The sequence below is a fragment of the Sphaerodactylus townsendi genome, linkage group LG14 (assembly GCF_021028975.2).
Source record: "Sphaerodactylus townsendi isolate TG3544 linkage group LG14, MPM_Stown_v2.3, whole genome shotgun sequence".
Classification (NCBI taxonomy): Eukaryota; Metazoa; Chordata; class Lepidosauria; order Squamata; family Sphaerodactylidae; genus Sphaerodactylus; species Sphaerodactylus townsendi.
Window position 1 is genome coordinate 15,973,765 of NC_059438.1, and position 22,498 is coordinate 15,996,262.

Sequence of the window (22,498 nt, forward strand, 5' to 3'; positions counted from 1 at the left end):
AAAATGACCTTTGACCTCGTGTTGTCTCGCAGTGGCAAAGTTTCTGGCTGAGGTTTGCGAGCTGAACTTATGATCCAATGTGAAGTTTTATCTAGTAATTTTAACTGTATTTATATTGTATGTTCTGTATGCCAATAAAGGCTTACTGAAAATTGTAACTAACATACCACATGACATGTGCAAAAATCGCTGAACTAGCGATCTTTTTGGAGAAACTAAAGGAGCCACGGGAACACAGATTGTTTGCAATCACTTCCTGGACGGGTGAAATCTCCCGTGCGAAGGCAAACAGGGGAAAACGGGTTCATGAATAACGTGTTTTCCTGCCTCACACTGGATGAGGCTTTGAAGTTGTGTTCATTCAAATTCCTCCTCGTAAACTTGCGGCTCTGGCGAGATTCATTCAAACCAGGCACTGACTGACGCAGTGCTTAATCATTATGCTAAAATCACGCCTCTTAGATCAATTAAGAGAAAAACAAACTGGACAGGGGATGCAATTAAGCAGAATCTATTTCTTTCTCTCTCCGTGTTAAGTGCTGTTGAGTTGCTTCTGACTCATGGCGACCCTATGGATCAATGTCCTCCAAAAAGTCCATTCAGTAACAAGCTTGCTTGGGTTTTGCAAACTACAGCCCCCCTTCCGCACATGCAGAATAATGCACTTTCAATCCACTTTGTTTGCGAGTGGATTTTGCAATTCCGCACAGTAAAATCCAGTTGAAGAAGAAGAGGAAGAAGAGTTTGGATTTATATCCCCCCCTTTCTCTCCTGTAGGAGACTCAACGGGGCTTACAATCTCCTTGCCCTTCCCCCCTCACAACAAACACCCTGTGAGGTGGGTGGGGCTGAGAGAGCTCCGGAAAACTGTGACTAGCCCAAGGTCACCCAGCTGGCGTGTGTGGGAGTGCACAGGCTAATCTGAATTCCCCAGATAAGCCTCCACAGCTCAGGCAGCTGAGTGGAGAATCAAACCCGGTTCCTCCAGATTAGAATACATGAGCTCTTAACCTCCCACGCCACTGCTGCTCCTAAAGTAAAGATCATTGAAAGTGGATTGAATCTGCTTATAAAGAGGAGGACCCTGCTGAGATGACTGTGGAGAAGGAAGGTTGTGCTGACCCCAACAGTTTGGCTTAATGCACTGCTAGCCACCATGTCCTGTTAGCAGATCATGACCAGTGGCCACCAAAACCAATCATTTGGTTGATCAACACAAAAAGTAAGAGAAGGCGTAGATATCCATGGTAAAAAAGAGGAAAAAAACCAAACAAATTAAACTAGAAACTGCTCAAGTCAGTGTTTCAATTTAGGCTCAACAGGGCTGTCAAGAGGAAAGTTACTGCAGTGTCAAATTCCCGGGTCCAGGGAGCCATGCCAAGACCTTTACCAATATATTTTGCCAAAATATGGCAAAAAAATGATCAGGAAACTTGTGTGGGGTTTAAAAAAAAATATGAGGGAAGCCCAGGGAGTTTGGGGATCCAAGGTGTCTTTCGGAAGCCCTCAGGCTTCAAAACTAAATTCTGGGTCTACAAAAGTTAAATATGTCTCTCTCAGTCCATTTAGCCTGTTCTTATCAGCAACAAAATAGCTTTATTTACATCGGTGGTCACATTTTTTTTAAGAACAAGAGCCCTTGATCACTCAAGCGATGCTGTGCATAGATAATGTAACTATCCGTAAGAGCTGTGTTTTTGTTCGGAATCCGAGAGAATACTGCGTACTCGAGGTCATTAAACCTCACAAGGACTTTATTGAATGAGGTTTCAAAATAATTCCATCCTGGATTTTTTTTTTTTACCGTTGCATTTCAAAAACAGAGCCATTACCACACTCCGTCAGGGAAAAGGTTACACCGGCCTGACAGTTTAATTCTACCAGAGCAGCGAAATCCATTTTCTGTGGCCGACACCTGGTTGCAATTTTGGGCCATCCAGTTCAAAATCGATGCTGGCAATAACCTCATCTATGCAAAGTTCTTTTTTTAGAAGAAGAAGAAGAAGAAGAAGAAGAAGAAGAAGAAGAAGAAGAAGAAGAAGAAGAAGAAGAAGAAGAAGAAGAAGAAGAAGAAGAAGAGGAGGAGGAGGAGGAGGAGGAGTTTGGATTTATATCCCCCCTTTTTCTCCTGTAGGAGAGTCAAAGGGGCTTATAATCTCCTTGCCCTTCCCCCCTCACAACAAACACCCTGTGAGGTAGGTGGGGCTGAGGGAGCTCTAAAAAGCTGTGACTAGCCCAAGGTCACCCAGCTGGCATGTGTGGGAGTATACAGGCTAATCTGAATTCCCCAGATAAGCCTCCACAGCTCAGGCGGCAGAGCTGGAATCAAACCTGGTTCCTCCAGATTAGATACATGAGCTCTTAACCTCCTACGCCACTGCTGCTCCTTCACAGCTAAAAATGTGGTCCAGGCTCACAGTGGCCACAAGGAAAGAGAATGTCCGGCCATGGTGTGAAATCAGCAAGCTGAGAGCCAGGTTTTCCACTAGCAAAACTCCTTGAGAAGTCCAAGAATTCCCTGTTGCATTTGGAAAAGATCTCCAGCAATGTACTGTGCACAGAATCCAGGAGGAGACTAGTCATGACTAAGTTCGATGGAAATAAATGGAATCGAAGTCCTGGTTAATATTACAATATTAATGTTACAAACTCCCAGGGGATGGAAAGGGAGGTGGCAAGGGAGAGAAGTATATTTTATATTGACATCATTCCTACCCAACCTTCACTGTCCAGTGAGGACCCGAGGCAGCTTATATCCTCTCCTCCATTTTGTTCTCACAACAAGCTAGGCTTGTCCAACCTTCTAATGCAGCCTGAAGTTCCCCCAGAATGACACCTGATCTCCAGCCTACAGAGATTGGTTCACCTGGAGAAAAAGGCAGCTCTGCAGAGCATCACATGGTATCGGATCATCACTGAACTCCATTCACTTCACTCTAAAGATCCAGGTTCGAATCCCCACTCTGCCATGGCAGCCGGCAGACTTTGGGACAGTTATACACACTCAGCCTAGCTTAACTCACATGGTTGTTGCAAGGGCAAAATGGAGCTGGGGAGAATGGTGTTAAGGCATTTTGGGTCCTTTGCTGGAGACTAAAGTGGGTTATAAATGCAGCACGTAAATAAGTCAATGCATTTTGCTTTGCAATTGCTTTCTTGCACATATATTCATCAGAATAAAATGGATTTGAAGATGTAGCAGATTCCTGAAAGGTGGACGCGTCGGTCGGTAGCTTCATCGCCCCTCAAAACGTGAAATCTTAAAAGATGAGATACTTTTCATGGCATTCACAGTCCTGGATTTACTACCGACTGAATTTTAAATGCGGATGAAAAAGGAATGAAATGCACATCCACCCACATTTCCATGCAAAGCTCCATTGTATAGAAGATAAGCTGTCGATACAATTCACAAGAACCGCAAGCAGTGATAACACCACCTTCCAAAAACTGTCCCTTTACAAATTACTTTTTGTATGTGGAAAGGATCAGAGTATTAATCTTTTATACAGCTGAGTCTTGGATAGAAAAGAAACCCACAAGCCTCTTGAATTCCACAATCTTTTGATCCACTGGATACAACTGGTTTTCTCTGTGTCGAACATTCACTTAGCTGGTTCTGGTGGCTTTTCCGGGCTGTGTGGCCATGCTCTGGTAGATCTTGCTCCTAATGTTTCACCTGCATCTGTGGCTGGCATCTTCAGAGGTGTATCACAGATGGAAGTCTGTTACACGTTGGGCCTTTCCCCACTCACCGTTTGCTGCGCGCTACTCTTGCCAAGTAGTGCGGGGTCCAGTGGCACTCCCCACTACTGGGGCGGCGACAATGCAGCCACCCCGACTCTGCTGCTCTCGCACCCCCTCAGCGTGCGTCATTTCTAGCGCTGCTGAAAATGGCGCCTTTTGATGACCCCGCGCTCTGCGTGGGGCAGTGGGGAAGCCGGGGAACATAATCCCTGCGCTGAAAAGGTCCACGCCGGATAAAACCGATGTCAATTTTAAAAGTGGAGAAATGGCCACTGTGTCCAGAGAGAAGGAAACGTTTGGGGTATATATTGTCCATGTCCCAGGGTGGGGAACCAATCAGTAAGTGTTTGGGTGGAATTTGTTATGCAAAGATATGGTTGGTAGTATTGTATTGCGGGTGGGGCTTATCAGTCCAGGGAGTGATTCCCATTTTCATGCCCTGCAGCAGCAGCAGCAGTATTGGTGAATGCAAATCCTGTGTTTGGGTGGAGTCCATTGTTCATGAACTTAGCATGCCCTTTTGGTGTTTTTAAGTACTGGTAGCCAAGCTTTGTTAATTCTCAGAGTCTCTTCTTTCCTGTTGAAACTGTCTTGGTGTTTGTGACTGCGGACTGCTTGCGCACAACAAGAGATGATGAATACTCAGGAAAAGCTGGTTTGTGAATATGCCATATCGAGAGTATCTCTAACCTGATCTGAAAGACCCAGGCTAGCCTGATTTTGTCAGATCTCAGACACTGAGCAGGGTCGACCCTGCTAGTACTTGAATGGGCTGCTATGCAGAGACAGGAGATGGCAAACTACCTCTCCCTTTTGCCCTAGAAAGAACCAGTTGTATCCGGCCGTGAAAGCCTTTGACAATACATTCACTTAGCTAAAAATGGAGGACAAACATCAACACACCTGATGTAGATGGGGCTGCCAGCTTTGGGTTGGGAAACACCTGGAGATTTTGGGGGGTGGAGCCTGGGAAGGGCAGGGTTATGGAGAGGTTGGACCTTGATGGAGTTTAATGCCACAAAGTCCACCCTCGAAAGCAGCTACTTGCTCCAGGGGAACCGACCTCTGTTGTCTGGAGATGAGTTGCAATGCTCAAAGATCTCCAGGCCCAACCTGGAAGCTAGATATAGAAGTCCAAAGCAGATTGGCCAACTCTGGGATTGAAATACCTGGAGATTTTTGGGGGTGGAGCCTGAGGAGGGTGGGGATCGGGGAGGGACTTCAATGGGGTATAATGCCATAGAGTTTATCTTCCAAAAAGGCCATTTTCTCCAAGTAACTGATCTCTGTCATCCAACAATCAGGCGTAATGATGGGAGATCTCCAGTCCCAACCTGGAGAATGGCAACCCTAATCCAAAGGCAGGCAAAAAGCATATCACAAGCAGCTGGGCTGGAGCACAGCACATTTTCCTAAAAATTCTGGCTTGGAAGCTCTAGGGAGTCCTCAGGACCCACTGTTTCCTAGTTTACATGTAACTCTCAAGATAAACTAATTCTTATACTTCCATCTTGATTTCCACACTGTTTCCATCCCTGTGAGAGCTGTTCCCTCCCCCCAACGTTGATTTAACCCAGGTTCAGCAAAATAAAACAGGTTAGAAGCGTTTGGGGGGCGGGTTCTGTGGGAACTTCTCCCCCATATTGCTTTTTTCACACCCCTTAACCCATTATATTTTGCCTGTATGGAATCCCCCACAGTTCTATAAGATTCTTTGAAAAAATCTCAGGAAGAATACCCAACAACATTCCCTTAGCCCCAAATGGAAGTTTGGTCTTCAACATTTTTTTGCGTTCTCTTGTGTACTTCAACGCATGCTCCGCACACAGATTGAAGAGAAATAAATACGTTTACGGGGTGATAAAATACATTCTTGTCTGACATCTTTGCCAGTTGGAAACCATTCTATTTCTCCATATTCTGTCCTAACAGTACCTCTTGTTCAGACAATGGACCAACCATTTTTTAAAAAATAAGCATACCTTTTCATGATCCACACAGTCAAAATATTTGCTCTAATCTATGAAACACAAGCTGATTTTATCCTGAAATTCCCTGATGTGGTAACCAATGTATAGTAATCTCCAGTAACCAATCTAAAATTGCAATATGATCTCCAGTGCCTCTTCCTTTTCTGTATGCAGCTTGATTATCTTGCATTTTGAGTTCCAGATATAACAGTTTTTGTTGTATGATTTTCAGCATCACTTTTTTATTTGCATTATAAACTAATGTAATGGTCTGATAGTTGCTGCAATCTCTGATGTCTCCTTTTGTTGAAATGTATATTGAGCATTTCTGGTCTGTGGGCCATTATTTTTCTTCCATATTTGTAGGCAAATTATTGTTAAGATTTTGATGGACTCTTTACTGCGGCTTGGAATAGCTCTATTGATATCCCATCTATGTCTCGTGATTTGTTTTTCCCCATTGCTCTGAATGCAGCCTTCACTTTCTAAACCTGTAGGTTCCACTTCAAAAGAGTCTTCTTAGAAGGAATCTGTCATTCATCTCTTTTGTATAGTTCTTCAATGTGTTGTTCCCATCTTTTCTTTATTTTGCTTGCGCAGTTTCCATGTTGATCTTTCAACCATGCCTATTACACTTGTTATTATAATAGTTCTCTTTGTCTCTGTGTTCCAGTCACTGGAATGCTACATTTTGACTTTCGCTTCTGTTTCTAATTTGATCTAGAATCCACTTATCTGTCATTCTGGTGCACCATGGTATCCATAAAACTTTCTTAATGGAGGGTAGTGGCAGGCATTTTATTAAGATGGGGTTGATTTAGGGTTTTATTGTTTTAATTCTGTAAGCCACCCTGAGCCACTGGGAAATATATGATATAAATGTTTCCATCAATCAACCAATAAAGGCTATGACTGTGACTGGGCCCCAGGGGCGTAACGAGGCAGCCCTGGGCAAACTGTAGCCCTGGGCAAAACCTGAGTTGGATGCCCCCCCCATGGGCGGCCACTCCAACATGACCAAAAATATTTTGCACCAGGACATTGGTGCCTGCAGGGGGTGCACTTTTAGACATATCAGCACCAAACTTTCAGCATATCATCAGGAGACTGTCCTTATGCTACTCTCCATGTTTGGAGAGGTTTGGTTCAAGGAGTCCAAAGTTATGGACTCCCAAAGGGGGTGACCCATCCCCCATTGTTTCCAATGGGAGCTAATAGGAGATGGGGGCTACAGTTTTGAGGGTCCATAACTTTGGCCCCCCTGAACCAAACTGCACCAAACTTGGGGGGTGCCATCATCTCTTAAGATGATACTTTTAAAATTTTGAGTGCTGATAACATCCAAAAAATGCACCCCCCCCTGCAGGAATATCCTAGAAACTTGCCCAAGAATCTTTGTTCCTGCCATTGAGTTTCCTTCTGTGCATTGGGGTTGCGAGGCTGTGGGGGGCACATTTCTGAGAGGCACAGTCTCAAACTTTCAGAGGCCTCATCAGGACACTGGGCCCTAATGATACCCCCCCATGTTTGGTGCAGTTTGGTTCAGGGAGGCCAAAGTTATGGACCCTCAAAACTGTAGCCCCCATCTCCTATTAGCTCCCATTGGAAACAATGGGGGATAGGGGCACCCCCTTTGGGAGTCCATAACTGTGGACCCCCTGAACCAAACCTCACCAAACTTTGGGGGCAGCATAAGGACAGTCTCCTGATGATACGCTGAAATTTTGGTGCCACTAGCCTAAAAATGCGCCCCCTGCAGGCCAAAAATGGAAAACCACTAAAATACCCAAAAACGAACCCAGCATTTTGATGCCCCCCAGAAGGTGATGCCCTGGGCAGCTGCCCACCTTGCCCAATGGGCATTACGCCAGTGCTGGGCCCATGTCCTAGGGGAGCCATTTTGTAATGAATGTACCCCGCCCCATAGCTGGAGGACCCCACAGGTCTGACAAAAAAGAAGGCTCTTCCAAGCCTGAAGTCAGTCCTACGCTTGCTTTAAGTTCATGAAAAATTTTGCCACAATCAAAACTCTGGTTATTAATTCCATGTATTTTAAGAAAGAAGAAGAAGAAGAAGAAGAAGAAGAAGAAGAAGAAGAAGAAGAAGAAGAAGAAGAAGAAGAAGAAGAAGAAGAAGAGTTTGGATTTATATCCCCCTTTTCTCTCCTGCAGGAGACTCAAAGGGGCTTACAATCTCCTTGCCCTTCCCCCCTCACAGCAAACACCCTGTGAGGGAGGTGGGGCTGAGAGAGCTCCGAGAAGCTAGCCCAAGGTCACCCAGCTGGAGTGTGTGGGAGTGCACAGGCTAATCTGAATTCCCCAGATAAGCCTCCACAGCTCAGGCGGCAGAGCTGAGAATCAAACCCGGTTCCTCCAGATTAGATACACGAGCTCTTAACCTCCTATGCCACTGCTGCGTTCCATGTATTTTAAGAAAGTATATTAATATTTCACACTCTCAGACTATTGACTCCCAAGACAGACGACGATTACCAAAAGCTTCCATAAAATGTATTAATCCGAACACAATAATGAATAGTTAAAACATTTTTTAAAAAACAGCTATCACGATGAGGGAAGGCGTCACGTTAGTCTTTAATGTGCCACAGGATTCCTTTTTGACTTTGATGAGCTGAGAAACGAGAGAGTAATTAAAATTCTTCTCAAGACAGTCAATGGAGACGAAGTTCCAGTTTTAGTCCCCTTAAGCCTTAATAAAGGAAAATGAGTAACCTGAAGCTGAACAGAAGACATGAAGCGGCCAGCGTGGTGTAGTGGTTAAGAGCAGGTGCACTCCAGTCTGGAGAACCGGGTTTGATTCCCCGCTCTGCCACTTGAGCTGTGGAGGCTTATCTGGGGAACCAGGTTAGCTTGTGCACTCCAACACACGCCACCTGGGTGACCTTGGGCTAGTCACAGTTCTTTGGAGCTCTCTCAGCCCCACCCACCTCACAGGGTGTTTGTTGTGCGGGGAGGGAAGGGAAAGGAGATTGCAAGCTGCTTTGAGTCTCCTTACTTAAGTGAATGGCCCGTGCTAGCTGCCAGAGAGGTCTAGATTGCCAGGAGATGACAGGCAAGAGCCCCAGTGTCCCATGAGGGCCCGATGCCTAGACACTTCACCCCTGCACAGCCTCTTCATTGATGGGGCTGTGGCTGGAAAGAACATATGCACTGCTCATTTCCTTTGGATATCCTCTGCAGAGGAAGCCAAGCTTGGCTTAACATCTTTAGCCAGCATGGTGTAGTGGTTAAGAGCAGGTGCACTCTAATCTGGAGAACTGGGTTTGATTCCCCGCTCTGCCACTTGAGCTGTGGAGGCTTATCTGGTGAACCAGGTTAGCTTGTGCACTCCAACACATGCCACCTGGGTGACCTTGGGCTAGTCACAGTTCTTTGGAGCTCTCTCAGCCCCACCCACCTCGCAGGGTGTTTGTTGTGTGGGGAGGGAAGGGAAAGGAGATTGTAAGCCCCTTTGAGTCTCCTTACAGGAGCCGCCGGTGTGGGAGGGGGCCTCATTGGCGCCGACCCTCTGTCCGCAGCCTGGGGGTCCACCTGGATTCGTCTCTTTCGATGGAGACCCAGGTGGCCCATGTAACCCGGGTTGCGTTTTTCCATCTGCGTCAGGCCCGACGGCTGGCCCCCTTCCTCTCCAACACAGACCTGGCCACTGTGATCCACGCAACGGTCACCTCCAGGTTGGACTATTGTAACTCTTCGCTTCTATCGCTGGCCTCTCCCTCTTGCGTTTGATCCGGAAACTGAAACTGGTCCAGCACGCAGCTTGGCTACCGGTTGCCTTCACAGGGCTCCTTCCGAGACCACATACAACCTTCAATGTTGCGCCCGTCTGCACTGGCTCCCAGTTGAATCTCCGAATCGTCTCTCAAGGTGTGGGTTTTGACAGCCTTTAAAGACCTTCACAGCGGCCTGGGACCCTCGTACGCTTCGGGACCGCATTACTCCCATATGTTCAGCTCGGCAAACTCCGTGCGTTACGGCAGAGGAGCCAATTTCACTGGAGATCCCTGGCCCCTCAATGATGCGGCTGGCTTCCCACTTTCGGGCCAGGGGCCTTTACGGCTCTGGCTCCCTGCCACTGGGTGGAACACTCTCCCACCAGCTGTCCGGGAGTTCTCACGGGACCTTGGGGATTTCCATAGGGGCTCTGTAGGTGACTGAGTTGTTGTCCCAACCGGGCTTTTAGAGAAACCGAGCCGGGGCTGAGTGCTCCTCCCTTCCCTGGAAGGTTGCAGGAATCCCAAGCTGCTGTACGGGATCCATCTATTACAGATCCTATGGTTCCCTTATACCTTACTCAGGACCATTACCCCCTCTTGCTAAAGGGACTAGGTCTAGATAGGACGCCATCCTGATATATTGATATACTATAATTGCTGTTTTATTATAACTTATGGACGCTTATGATGTTTTATGTGATTTTATGATGTACACCGCCCAGAGCCCTTCGGGGATTGGGCGGTATATTAAATCAAATAAATAATAATAATAATAATAATAATATAAATCCAAACTTTTCTTCTTCTTCTTATGCTTGATCAGTCCCAGGGTCGATCCCAGTCAGTATTGTCTGCTCTGACTGGCAGCAGCTTCCCAGGGTCTTGGGCAGAGGTCTTTCATGTCTCCTACTCTCAGATTCTTTCAACCGGAGGAAGGATTGAGAGTGGGATATTCTGCATGCCCAGATGCTCTGCAGTTGAGAAGAAGAGTTTGGATTTATACCCCACCTTTCTGTCCTGTAAGGGGACTCCAGACAGCTTGCAAATTCTTTTTCCTTCCTCTTCCCACAAGAGACATCTTATGAGGCAGGTGGAGCTGAGAGAGTTCTGAGAGAACTGTGATGGGTCCCAGCAGACTTCACGTGGAGTAGAAGAATTGGTTTTTATATCCCACATTTTATGTACCTTCAAGGAGCCTCAAAGCTGCTTACAATCGCCTTCCCTTCCTCTTCTCACAACAGGCACCTTATGAAGTAGGTGGGGCTGAGAGAGTTCTGAGAGAACTGTGACTGGCCCAAGGTCACCCTGCAGGTGGAGGAGTGGAGAAACAAATCCAGTTCACCAGGTCAGAGTCTATCGCTCATGTGGGGGAGCGGGGAATCAAACCCAGATCTCCAGATTAGAGTCCACAATTCTTAACCACTATACCACGCCAAATCCTACAGGAATCACCAGAAGTCAGCTGTGTCTTGACGACATTTTTCACCACCAAACTGAGTCAGAGCTCACTTTTATCAGACACACACAGCGTCCATCCAAAGCAGCAGAATTTAGAGTTCAAGCTGCAGAAAGAGGGTGGACAGAAATGATAAGGGACGGGACGATACAGCTTGGTTACGTCAATTGCAAAGTCAACTTGTTGCTGAGTTTACAAGTTTCTGCTATTGTAGAAGGAGGAAATCTGGGCTCAGGACTCTGTTTCAACAATCACCGGCAGGTCTGCAGATCAGCTAGAGGAAATGCCTTGTTTGCAAGTGTGAACCAGTGGACGCTCACGAGAACCCTTCTTTGCAATGGTACTCTATTGTAAGTATTCTATTTGTATTGTAAGCGCCCTGAGCTCCATAAGGAATCAAAGGAGCTCACAACCCTTTTAAAGAAACAAAGATCCTAAACTCTGTTCTTCAGTCTTGCACGCCCTCCAATTCCCTCTCTTCTTTTGCATACACAAAACACACTTGGGCAATGCCCACCAATGGCGTAGGACACCGATCTGACCTTCTAGGAACCTCCTGATAGTTTGTGACAGCGACTTATGTTCTCAGACCCCTTTGACGTAAGGAAGATTCCTGCCACACTTCACTGCTCCACAGCCAGCTCTCCCCCTGAAATATGGTGCCTAGTGTGAAGACACACAAACTCTGCTGAAGCGAAGCATTAAATACATGACCTCGTGCTAGAGTGAATCAGATCATGGAGAGTATTGCCCACTCAGGCTGGCAGCTGTTCCTCTGGGTTTCGGGCAGAGATCTTTCATATCACCCACTGCCAGATCGTTTAACTGGAGATACGGGGTTTGGACCTGGGACCTTCCGCAAATGAAGCGGATACTCTGCCAGTGGGTTACGGAACCTACCCACCTTGTTTACGGCCCAGATGGGACGGCTGCCTGAGTTTACAAACACAACCTTCGGGATCACAGGGAAATAGGGCAGGAGGTCACATGGCTGAAGAGCCTTCTCTGTTTCTCCACAGTCCTTGAGCATCCAGCCTCTAAACTCCCTCTCTTTTCTGCCCGTTCTTCCTTCCTTCCTGATTCCAAGAACTACGCTGTGAAGTCCTAGACTGGCATTAAGACTTGTTGATCCACCAGGGCAGCGTGTAGGAGTAGTTGAACCGGAACAGTCTTTTCCTTGCTGGCTCCCACCCATTTGGAGGGAGGTGACCAATCTATCTACCTGGAACATTTTCAGTCCGTCCTTCCTCCAAGGCAGTTCTCTTCAGTTGTCATTTGACTCTCACAACAACCCTATGAGGTAGCCATAGACAAGAAGCAATTGATTCTAAGTTCACCCAGTGAGTTGTTTTTAAAAAAGGTGGAGCTGGAGGGATCGATTCGAGTGTAGGTCCCCAGACTCTAGTCTGAGGCTCTAACCACTGTACAACCCTGCCTCTGCCTCCAGCTGAACCTTCTGCCATTGGCTTCTTTTTGGCCATTTCGGGACCATAGAGAGAAGGGAGAAGCAGAGAATGATGCAAGCTGTTTTGGGTCCTCGTTGGGGGGAAAGGCGGCGTATAAATGAATTAAATAAATAAACGGTGCCGGATCTCTTCCTGATGCCAGGCGCTGCGCTCAGAGGCGCCCCTAGCTTCGTAACCTTCCAGGCCCCGCTGACGCCTAGGGTGCGGTGGCAAACTGACACTGGACCCCACGTCTCTCCCCCCCCCCCGCACAAGTCGGCTAAAGCTCCCCTCCCCCCAAGTGCGGTGGACCTTACTCATATTTCCACTTCCTCTTGTCTCCAGGCAGTCCCAACTTTGCCCTTTGGGCTCTCCCAAAGCCAAAAGGAACGGCAACGGCTCCGGAGGACCCCCTCCGTGCCAAAACACCTGCCGCCCCCACTTCGAGAGCGGGCTGGCCCTCGCCCCCTACCTCTTCCATGTGCCTCCCCCCCTCCCCTCCCCTCCAGTCCCTTCTCCTCCTTACCTGCACCAACCGGGGCGGAGGCAGCAGCCTTGGCTCCGGGGCCCCCTTTTTGGGGAGGGTGCTGTTTTATTGGGGGGGGGGGTTGCCCAAGCGCGGGGCAGCGACCACCGTCGCCGCGCCACCGCGCCGCTGCTGGGCCGGCCTCTCCCCACCTGCCTCTTCTTACCCGCGCGGCCCCCCCTCGGCAGCGCCCGCCTTCGGGTGGCAAGAGACGGACCGGGCGCCGATTGGCTGGCGGCGAGCGCGCCGGCCTGCGATTGGCGGCGGGCGGCAGGGGGCCGGCGCTGACGGAGGGCCGGCTTGGCGGGGAAGGGCGGGGGGACGCCTTTGTGCGGCGGGCCGGCGGCGGGCAGGGAGCTGCGGCCAGAGCCGTCGCGGCGCGTCCGGGCTGGGCTGGGCAAGGGCGGCCGTGCGCTATGCAGCCGCTGCCGCTCACCGCTCGCCGGGGGCCGCGGGACTAGCGACGGGCGAGTCGGGGCCAGGAGGGAGCCGGGGAAGGACGACGGCCGCCCCGTCGGGGACGGTGGCCCTGCAGGCGCGCAGCCCCGGTTGGGGGCCCCCCAGAGAGGCGACGGCCACCGGCCGGGGACGGGGCGCGATGCTGGTGCTGGAGCTGCTGGGCTTGGCGTGGCTGGTCGCGGTGGCGCGGGCCCAGAATGAGACGGAGCCCATCATCCTGGAGGGCAAGTGCCTGGTGGTCTGCGACTCCAACCCGGCCTCCGACCCCACCGGCACGGCGCTGGGCATCTCGGTGCGCTCCGGCAGCGCCAAGGTGGCCTTCTCGGCCATCCGCAGCACCAACCACGAGCCGTCGGAGATGAGCAACCGCACCATGATCATCTATTTCGACCAGGTGAGATGAACGGAGCTGCGGGGGGGGGGGGCGTTCTGAATTGGGGTGGTGGGAAGAAAATGGGGAGATGGAAGCGGTGGGGGGGGGGTTGGATGGACCGGGGGCCCCCCGATGTTTTGGAACCTCTGCCCTTCTCCGTTTCCCCGGGTACGCCGGATGGGGGTACGCCGGAGTTGTCAGACGTCCTTTGGAAGCGGAATCTGAATTCACCCTTCTAACTTTCATGGGTCAGGGGGAGAGAGAGCGCCGGAAACCATCTTCGTGGGGGGGGGGGGAACCTACCCATCACAGGACTGGGCTTGATCCACCCTGAAAGTGTGAATGAATCCACCCGGAGAAAGCGCCGGTTCTTCAAAGTGGGGATTCAGATAGGAAGTGTTGCACCCCCCCCCCCCCCCTTACTGAATCGGATCCGTCCAGAGGAAGCCGGATTCCAGAGCTGCGCTTTCGACTTCTGGCGCTGTCCCTCCTGCCCTTGGGGAAAGAGCAGCCTTTTCCCCAGGCGAATTTGCCTTATATCCAGTTTAGGAGAGCTTCCGTGCCCCCTATATTTCTCACCCCCCTTCCCTTTGCCTTGCAGGTACTAGTGAATATCGGACTCAACTTTGATTCGGAACGGAGCACTTTCATAGCACCCCGGAAAGGGATTTACAGCTTTAATTTCCACGTGGTGAAGGTGTATAACAGGCAGACGATTCAGGTCAGAGCTCGCTGGGTTGCTGGCGGGGTTTTGTGTGGGTGTGAGTGAGAAGGAGAAGGATGGAGGGGTCGGAGGGAGAGACGGGCGGTGGGGAAAGTCTTCTATGCGGGCTTCAATGCATCCAGGGTGTGTCATCCGGGAGAGGATCGGGCACCCGAATCTTTCGATGATGATTGGAAACAGATCTTGCTTTCCTCTAAGCCCAAAACTGCACATTCCTCCCTTCTCAAACCAACCCCCAGGGGCCTACAAAATTCAAAACAGAACGGATTGTGGAATAGGCCATTTTCTCTCTGATGTTAAGGTTCAGGGAGGTTAAGGTTTAGGGATGCTCCCTTCTGCAAATCCCATAAAAAATAGAGACGGTATAGTCCCATTGCCCTGACCAGGATGGTCTCATCAGATCTGAGAAGCTAAGCAGGGTTGACCCCGGTTACTATTTGGATGGGAGACAGGAAGTCCAGGGTGGCTAGGCAGACACAGGCAATGGAAATTGTATGAGTTTGCCATAAATCATCTCCAACTTGATTGCACTTTCCACCCTGGGAGGACCTCATCTGGCAATGCATCTCCGGGCTTCTGTCTGTGTCTCCAATCCCATGCCCTCTTCCCTAATACAAACCAAGCGTTGAAGACAGCCAGGAAATTCATAGCCTCCTAATTCCCCGGCATGCCCCCCCCACCCCATCCCTAGCATTTCCTCTCCATCCTTACTGTATTGCTAACACTGAAGCTGTAGTGATATGCCTAAAGGGGGGGAAATATGACTTTACTTCCAGAGAAAACCTGCCAAGGAGCAGGGTGCCTCTGAGCTCTGCATCCCCCCCCCCAAAAAAAAAGTCATAACGCAGAGCCTCAAGGCCTATTTGCTTGGAAACACACAGGGGTTGGCCAAAACCCCTCCCCCCTTTTTATAACTGTTTTGCTTTGATCCAGCCCTGTCCTAGAAGCCACTGGATTTAAGGGGGCAGAAAATGCCTCTAAAGACCGAGTTGAAAACCCCACCCGAATTTCACCAAAACTGAAACGGTCAACAGTACAAATGACCAAAGGGAACTATTAGCAAAGTCGGAAGCTGAATATCACAGCAAATGAAATCTGTCTGGAAGATCCACACACATTGACACAAGCAGGCAGGAGCACAGAATAAATGTACACCCACCTGAAATTAATCCTTGCGCGTGTCACATTTTTCACCCCATGCAAATGATGCTTTGTGGTTTTTTTCATTCTTCTGCCCAAACCTACATTTTGCCTTTTATAAGACTGGCGTGGGGTGGGGGTGGGGGGTGAAAATCAGTTGGCATCTTGTAACACCTAGAACAGCTGCTGAAAGATGCCCCAATACTAGTGTTTCTTTTGGCTGCAATAGGCTGGCATGACTGCTACGTTTACTTGACTGGAAGATGGTGATAAATATTGATAGCCCCCTTTTTATAACTGTACTGCTTTGATCCAGCCCTGACCCTTAGAAGACCCTCAATTTAGGGGATTGGGGGGGGTGTCTTTAAAGCTGCAGCTGAAAATGTATTGGCTTCACCAAAAACTGAAATATTCAACCATGCAAATCCGCTCCCCTCACCCCCCCCCCCCAACAATCCTATGAAAGCTTTAACACTTCTGTTTTTGTGCCTGTTTACCTCTCTGCTGTAACTAGGAGTTAAAATTATAGCTAGTGGAATTGCAGTTCCCAATCTTACTTGGCTTGTGAATTGTGTGTGTCAGGGTATCAACTCTGTTGGGATGTCTGATTTTTGTGGGGAGGGGGGGGAGTGGCCAACTGAATTCCTGCTGATCAATTAAGAACATTATTTCTTTTTTGAAGGCCCAGTGAATTTTTGGCTTTCCTGTCTATAGGCCGCAGGTCTGGCTGGGAAAGAGGACATGGGACTCTTTCCCCTTTGTGGAAAAAGGTCTTGACAATGTAACCCTTTCCTTTCCAGTCATCTCTCTGCCCTCTTGTCTTAGTTGAATACGGCTTGGTTTGATTGAGTCCTCTAGCTCCCTCGTCTACGGGCCCTTTGGGCATCGTGGATTTCCCCCCACAGAGCTAGGAAGATATGTGTGCTATGGTGAACCCAGTAAAGATGCCTTTGACCTATCTGCGGGGCATTCCGTTTGTTGATTCTTGGATGCTTTGAGCAATAGCTCTGTCTGGGCCTGTGGCTGTTGCAACTTACCAGATAATTAGGAGAGAAATAGTCTGAACCCAGGCATATCTTCCTCCGATTTAAGTCCCACTGTAGAACCTCATCTGTGGAAGACTGCCTTTAAAATATGAGGGCAGGAACATAATCATCTGCCCATGTTTGTATAGGGAAACTGTTCAGAGGCAATTTCCTTTTATGCCCAGATGTAATTATTGTTTCAGATAGTTCCATCAGTTGATGATTCCTGCATTTGGAACTAGGTCTACAGAGCGGACATCTATCTTTATGTGTGTATTTATATCTCCAAACCCATTTGTGTATATGGATCAGATCTATAGAGCAAGACTTGCACCGGTGTCTATATTTTAGACCCACGGTTATCAATAGCTGTTGGTCGTCGTAACAATGGCAAGAGGGAAAGCTTGATTGATCTAGACTTTTATGGGCACTTCTAATTACTGGTGGCTGCATCTGTTTGCTGCAAATGTGCTCCCCCCTAAAGAGGTGAATCCCTCCCCCCCATGATTTAGATAAGAGGCATCGCTCCACAAGAGACATATTGGTTCTGTCAGGGATTCGGTGCTTCTGCCACTTGGCAAAGGGATAAGCCCCCCCCCCCACTTCTGACAGGCTGCCTGGAGCTCTGATACATTGCTCTTCTTGCCTGGCTTTGAGGTAAGGCAAAAGAACAAACCTCATATTTCCACGAAAGGTCCTCTTACAATAGGGAAGGCACCTGACCGAGATGGTTCCAACCAGCATCCACACCATGTGCTTCCTGGACTCATTTTTGAGCTGCCGAATTTTGCTGTTACGCAGCTGTGCTGACCTGTCGTCTCCTTTTCGTCTCTGGGTTGGGGGGTGGGGACACACAGTTCCTGAGGTGCAGAAGGTTCCACCCTCTCCTTCCAGGCCTGGGGCCTATTTTGCCTCCCTTGTCTTCTTTATTCCCCGGTTCCTTTCTCCTCCTGAGATACCCTATAACAGCGGTATCAAACACATTTGCTTTGAGGGCTGGATATGTCATCAATGTGACTTGGTTGTGCTGGGTCCCGGGAAGAGGGGGTCGTCTGCCTCCACTGGTGAATCCCCAGCAACCCCACCAGCCCAGATCAGCATGGCGGGGGGGGGGGGGGGACTACATCAGCCTAGAACAGCACTGGGTGTGCGGGGGGAGGGTGGTCACTTTAGCTGGGGAGCCTGCAGCGGGCTCACCATGCCAAACTGGGGGAGGGTTGTCTCACCTGCCTTGTCTCACCTGGCTTGACTTCGAGGGCCACACGTTTGTCACTCTTGCCCTATAGGATGACCTTGGATGTTTATGAGATCAGGTTACCCGTCCGGAATTTTTTTTTATAATAAGACGGTGGTTTGGGGAAAGGGTGGGACGGATGATCCAGGATTTGCTGTGTTTTCACGGACCCTGTGCTGAGCATTCATTTGCTGTCCTTGTGTTTTATATCATCTAATAAACAATGAATAAGGGCGGCGTTGGGGGGGGGGATTCTTTTTTATGACCCTAACAGCCTTTTTTAATGGCCTGGCCGCCTGCCTGCCTTCCTTGCCCTCCCCGTTATTACTAGTTCTGTTTCTCCTTTTCTTCTCTAGGTAAGCCTGATGCTCAACGGGTGGCCGGTGATTTCGGCTTTTGCCGGGGACCAGGACGTCACCCGAGAAGCTGCCAGCAACGGGGTCCTGATCCAAATGGAGAAAGGAGACAGGGCCTATTTAAAACTGGAGCGAGGAAACTTGATGGGGGGTTGGAAGTACTCCACTTTCTCTGGATTTCTAGTATTCCCTCTTTAAATAACTTCTCGCTCCCCTCCCTCCGCTGGAGGAAGTGGGGAAGAAAGCAGGCAGTCCTCGCCTTGCGGCTGGGTGAAAGGAAACTTGGACGTGGACTTCTGGATAAATACCTATCTACACACTGCAGAAGTTAAACCCTGTTTAGGTCTGTGTACATCGTACTCTGAAGATATTTCCGTAATGGTGCAGCCAACAACCAGAAGACAGTTGGATTTCATCTCCCTCTAATATTCTCTCTCTTTCTGTCTCCTTTGCAAACTGAAAATAGTTCAAGTCTGTATTTATTGACTTCCATTTTCACCCCACACCGAGCAGTTTTTTGCTTTACAAACTCCTGTATTTTTTTTACTTCACAACCAGTTTGCTTTTTCGAAACCTTATAGCTATATTTTTACTCTGTCCCTAAGTTTTACTGTAAAAAGCAGGGTTTTTTTTTCAATTCCTGGGTGCCATGGCAAGAGACGCAGCGCTAAGATCAGCAGGAAGAAGGATCAACACGAACTGTTCTAGCCAAGTCTGATTTTCAATATTTCTGTGTAATTCTGAGTGATTGTGGAATTTACAGGCTGCTTCATGTTTTGATGCTCGTTTTTTTCTCGCTCTTGTAAATTGTGGCCCAACTACATGCCAGAAAGTATATTGAACTTTTACTAATTAACCTGTAAGATAAGGTGTGATTATTGACCAATTAATTTTTGCCAGTTTGGGGGGCTTTTGTTGAACAGCATTTGAATAGGATTCTAATTGGTTTCTTTTCCTGGGACAGAAAAGAAGTTTTCTCTGGGCAGTTTGATCAGACTTAGAGAAAAAAATATAGCAAAAAAAAATGGAGAAAAATATGCAATCGCAACTATCTGTTCTGAATGAAAAATGAAAGAGGGCAGAGAACCCCAAAAAAAGTTAGACTTGAGTGCAAAACTTCTAGCAATGTCAGAGTTTTACCTTTTTTTAAATGGGGAGGGGCTAACTTGTCTGTTCGGATGTTTGCTCCTGATTTATGAAGCCTGCTCTGTTGAATAAGTTACCTCCTCCCCGGCAATTGCGGAGAAAAAATTCAGCAAAATTGTCTGTTGCGTCTTTTTCCTCCCATTGCTCATGTAATATTCTTTCAATTGAATCATATTTTATACAGCTGTCTCATAGATAAAGGGAGGGGGGACCCCTTTTAAGGTATACTGAAATGCAAGCATTATTTGTTAGTATTATTTTGTTTACAGTCCTTCAAAGATGTCAATGCTATAATTTTTTTTTTCAGCGCTCGGAAGAGAATAACTACTTTTATTATCAAGGTACAGTTTAAACAAAATTAACTTTCGATTGTAATCAAAACATAATGTGAAATAAAGCCAGTGGAACAAACGAACGGACTTTGGGGTGGGGTGGGGGGGAAACCATCTAAACCGACTCGACTTTTCCTCCTCTCCCTTTGGTTTTGTTGGGAGCTCCCCCCACCCCACCCCAGCAATAAAATCAACCAGAACTTTAATTATGCAGAATACAAATTGGAGTAATAATCAAATACAACTGACCGATTTCTCAAAGCGGAGCTGTAATGTGGATAGTTAAGCCTAATGGTGCCCTTCCCCCCCAACTCAGATCTGGGTTTCAAGAAGGACTAATTAACTCCTGGGGGGCAGTTAATTCTAGTTTAATAATCAGTGTGTTATACTCACTGTGTCTTTTTTTGGGGGGGGGGAGTGTGTCCTGTTAATATTTTCATACACTAAATGGAGAGAGAAGGGGGGGAAGTGAGGGGGGGGGATGGAGAGAAGGGGGGGGGCTCTTGCCTTCCTGAGAGGCCTTAAATCTGTCAGCTTGGCCTTTATTGCAATTGACAAATGGAATTCCAATTCGATAGAAGAGCCGGTCAATTTCCACAGCGGCTGAGTGGGGGAGAAGTTCAGTCCGGAAAGCTCAACCTGAGAGCAATGGTGGGACCCAGGAAACGCAGGTTCGAAGCCCAGCTACGGTCACTGGGCCTTATCTCCCTGCCTTCTGGAGGAATACGAAGCTAATGTTAGGAGATCTTGGACCGGAAGACTCTAAAATTTACACAAGGGATGACCTGCTCTTGTCCTTTCAGTGTTGAATATGCTGGGGGTGGGGAGGGCAATCTCTAAAATGAGGCTGGGGGGTGCAGACATCGAACCCCCTTTCAAGCTGAGTTGACTCACACACACACACACCCCAGTCCTGCCTAAAGACTTTTCTCATCGCTCCCCTTCATTTCCCCGATAAATCCACCAACCCAGCCACTGCAGGGATCCTAAACTGTTGGCAGAGCCTCGCCTGGCCAAAGCACGCTCCCCCTCGTAAGATGGTAGCAGAGGGGAGACCCGAACCCAGGACTTCCGAGTGCCCCCCTCCCGCCGCTTGCGGGAAGAGGGAGTCTTTTCAGCCTCGGAGAGAAAGAGGGCTTGAGCTTCGGCGGAGATTCCCCTTTTCCAGGAGGAGAGAGGTGGGGAGCGCTCAGAGGGAAGGACCCCCGACGGCGAAGGGTTAATCGAGGTAGCCGTGGGCGATTGCGAACTGGAGAGCTTGTTGGAATTGGGGGCGGCGAGAAACAGGGGCGGGGGGGGGGCTTCAGCCGGCCCTTCAGTGTAGACTCGGAGCCCTTCTTGAAGCTGTCCCTTCCTTCTCTGCAAACCGTCGCAGAGAGGTGCCAGAGGGGAGAAACAAATACAGACGCACCCAAGCCTTGCCTATTTCTCCCAGTGTGGAGTCATTCCATCGCCTGCATGGATAAGAGAGCCAGTGAAGGGGGGGGGGGGGGAGGGGCCAGAAGGTCCTACCAAAACCTGGGAGATCTGAGTTCAAGTCTGTGGTTGTGCCAGGGAAGCTTCCTGGATGACCTTAGGCCAGTCTGCCTAACCTACCTCACAGGGTTGTTGGGCGGCTAACATGGATGAGAGGAGAACAACCTTTGGTCCTCACTGGGGAGAAAGGCAGGACATAAATGAATCGTGTAAAAATTGGTTAATATGTACCAGGAAAAAAAACGTTTGAGTCCACCTTTAAGACCAGCCGAGTTTTATTCGGGATAAGCTTTCATGGGCATGCACACTTCTCCAGATGCCAGAGAAATATAGAGGAAGAGGACTCCAAATGTGAGAAGATTCATAAAGAATGACACATGTGCACAAATTATTCCTGGACATAACTGTAGCTTATAAGTGAATATAAGACCACAACCTCTTGTGTGTGTGTGTTTGGTGGCATACCTGGGGGAGGGAGGGAACCTAGTTCTACATTCAAGTAAATACTGTGCATAAATATTTATAGTTATTGGTGACATGGTAAATCTGTGGGCGCAGGTTCAGGGGACCGGGGGGCGTTTTGAATGGACCAAATCAATTCAGATCAGTGGATTATCCCTACCTTCTAGCACCCCTGCCTCCCTTCTAGTTAGTTTTGGCTTCCTGGCCGTTCTCTGGGCGTCTGATTTCTTTATCTCTACTTCTCCATTGGGCTCTATGAGAAGCATTTTTTTTCTGGGAAGTCAAGCTAGCCCCCACCCCCACCCCCGCCGCCCCAATTCTCCACATTGTGGCCTTCTCTGCCAGTGGTTACCTTGTATTTGATTTCGCTTTGCCCTGAAGCAAAGTCTGTCCCCCGCTTTGATGAGGGTGGTGTCTGGGAGGGTGGGGGGGCTGCCAAAGGTTGCAGAAAGGCAGGCAGAGATTCGGGGGGTGGGGGGGAGAGAAGAGGTGCCTTCTTGCGGCTCACTTCACAGAATTGGGAGGGCCGTGAAAGGAACTCACTCCGCACAAAGCAGGAAAAAAACGGAGCAAAAATGAATGGAAATAAAATTTTTTAAAAAAGCCTTTCCAAAAACAGGGGCCAGTGAAAACTGACCTGGAAGATCCAGGGTGACACTGACCAGGCTTCTTCTTTGGGTGACCAAGGGTCACTTGGAAACATCAAACGAGGCCATGGACATCATACTCCAGACTACACCGAATTGGCAGCTGGGTGGTGGGTGGTGGGTGGATTGACTGTCTCTGGCTTCTTTTTCACGCACAAACATCCCCCCACCCCCGCAATTCTGGACCCCCTGGTGATGGAAACCAGTGGTATCACTACAATCGAAACCAGTGGTACCACTACAC

The 22,498-nt window shown here is 48.8% G+C and overlaps 1 protein-coding gene and 1 long non-coding RNA gene across 3 annotated transcripts in view; one reads left to right on the top strand and one right to left on the bottom strand.

The window, feature by feature from the left end:
• Window positions 1–13,017, bottom strand: part of LOC125443608 — a 39,932-nt gene extending 26,915 nt beyond the window's left edge. For both annotated transcript variants that reach the window (XR_007246151.1, XR_007246152.1), the window contains exon 1: window positions 12,881–13,017. This is a non-coding gene — a long non-coding RNA (uncharacterized LOC125443608). The remainder of the gene's footprint in view (window positions 1–12,880) is intronic.
• A 203-nt stretch (window positions 13,018–13,220) lies between these two features.
• Window positions 13,221–19,748, top strand: CBLN1 (cerebellin 1 precursor). Its single transcript, XM_048515831.1, has 3 exons — window positions 13,221–13,733; window positions 14,314–14,433; window positions 18,192–19,748. Exons 1-3 carry the CDS (start codon window positions 13,479–13,481, stop codon window positions 18,387–18,389), a joined length of 573 nt encoding a protein of 190 aa, XP_048371788.1. The 5' UTR covers window positions 13,221–13,478; the 3' UTR covers window positions 18,390–19,748.
• Window positions 19,749–22,498: the final 2,750 nt, after the last annotated feature.

Bases quoted from the DNA above. Each gene is read 5' to 3' on its own strand.
- CBLN1 (XM_048515831.1), top strand. From the start codon at position 13,479: ATGCTGGTGCTGGAGCTGCTGGGCTTGGCGTGGCTGGTCGCGGTGGCG. The intron at 13,734-14,313 runs GTGAGATGAACG...TTTGCCTTGCAG, and splicing joins TGATCATCTATTTCGACCAG to GTACTAGTGAATATCGGACT. The intron at 14,434-18,191 runs GTCAGAGCTCGC...TTTCTTCTCTAG, and splicing joins ATAACAGGCAGACGATTCAG to GTAAGCCTGATGCTCAACGG.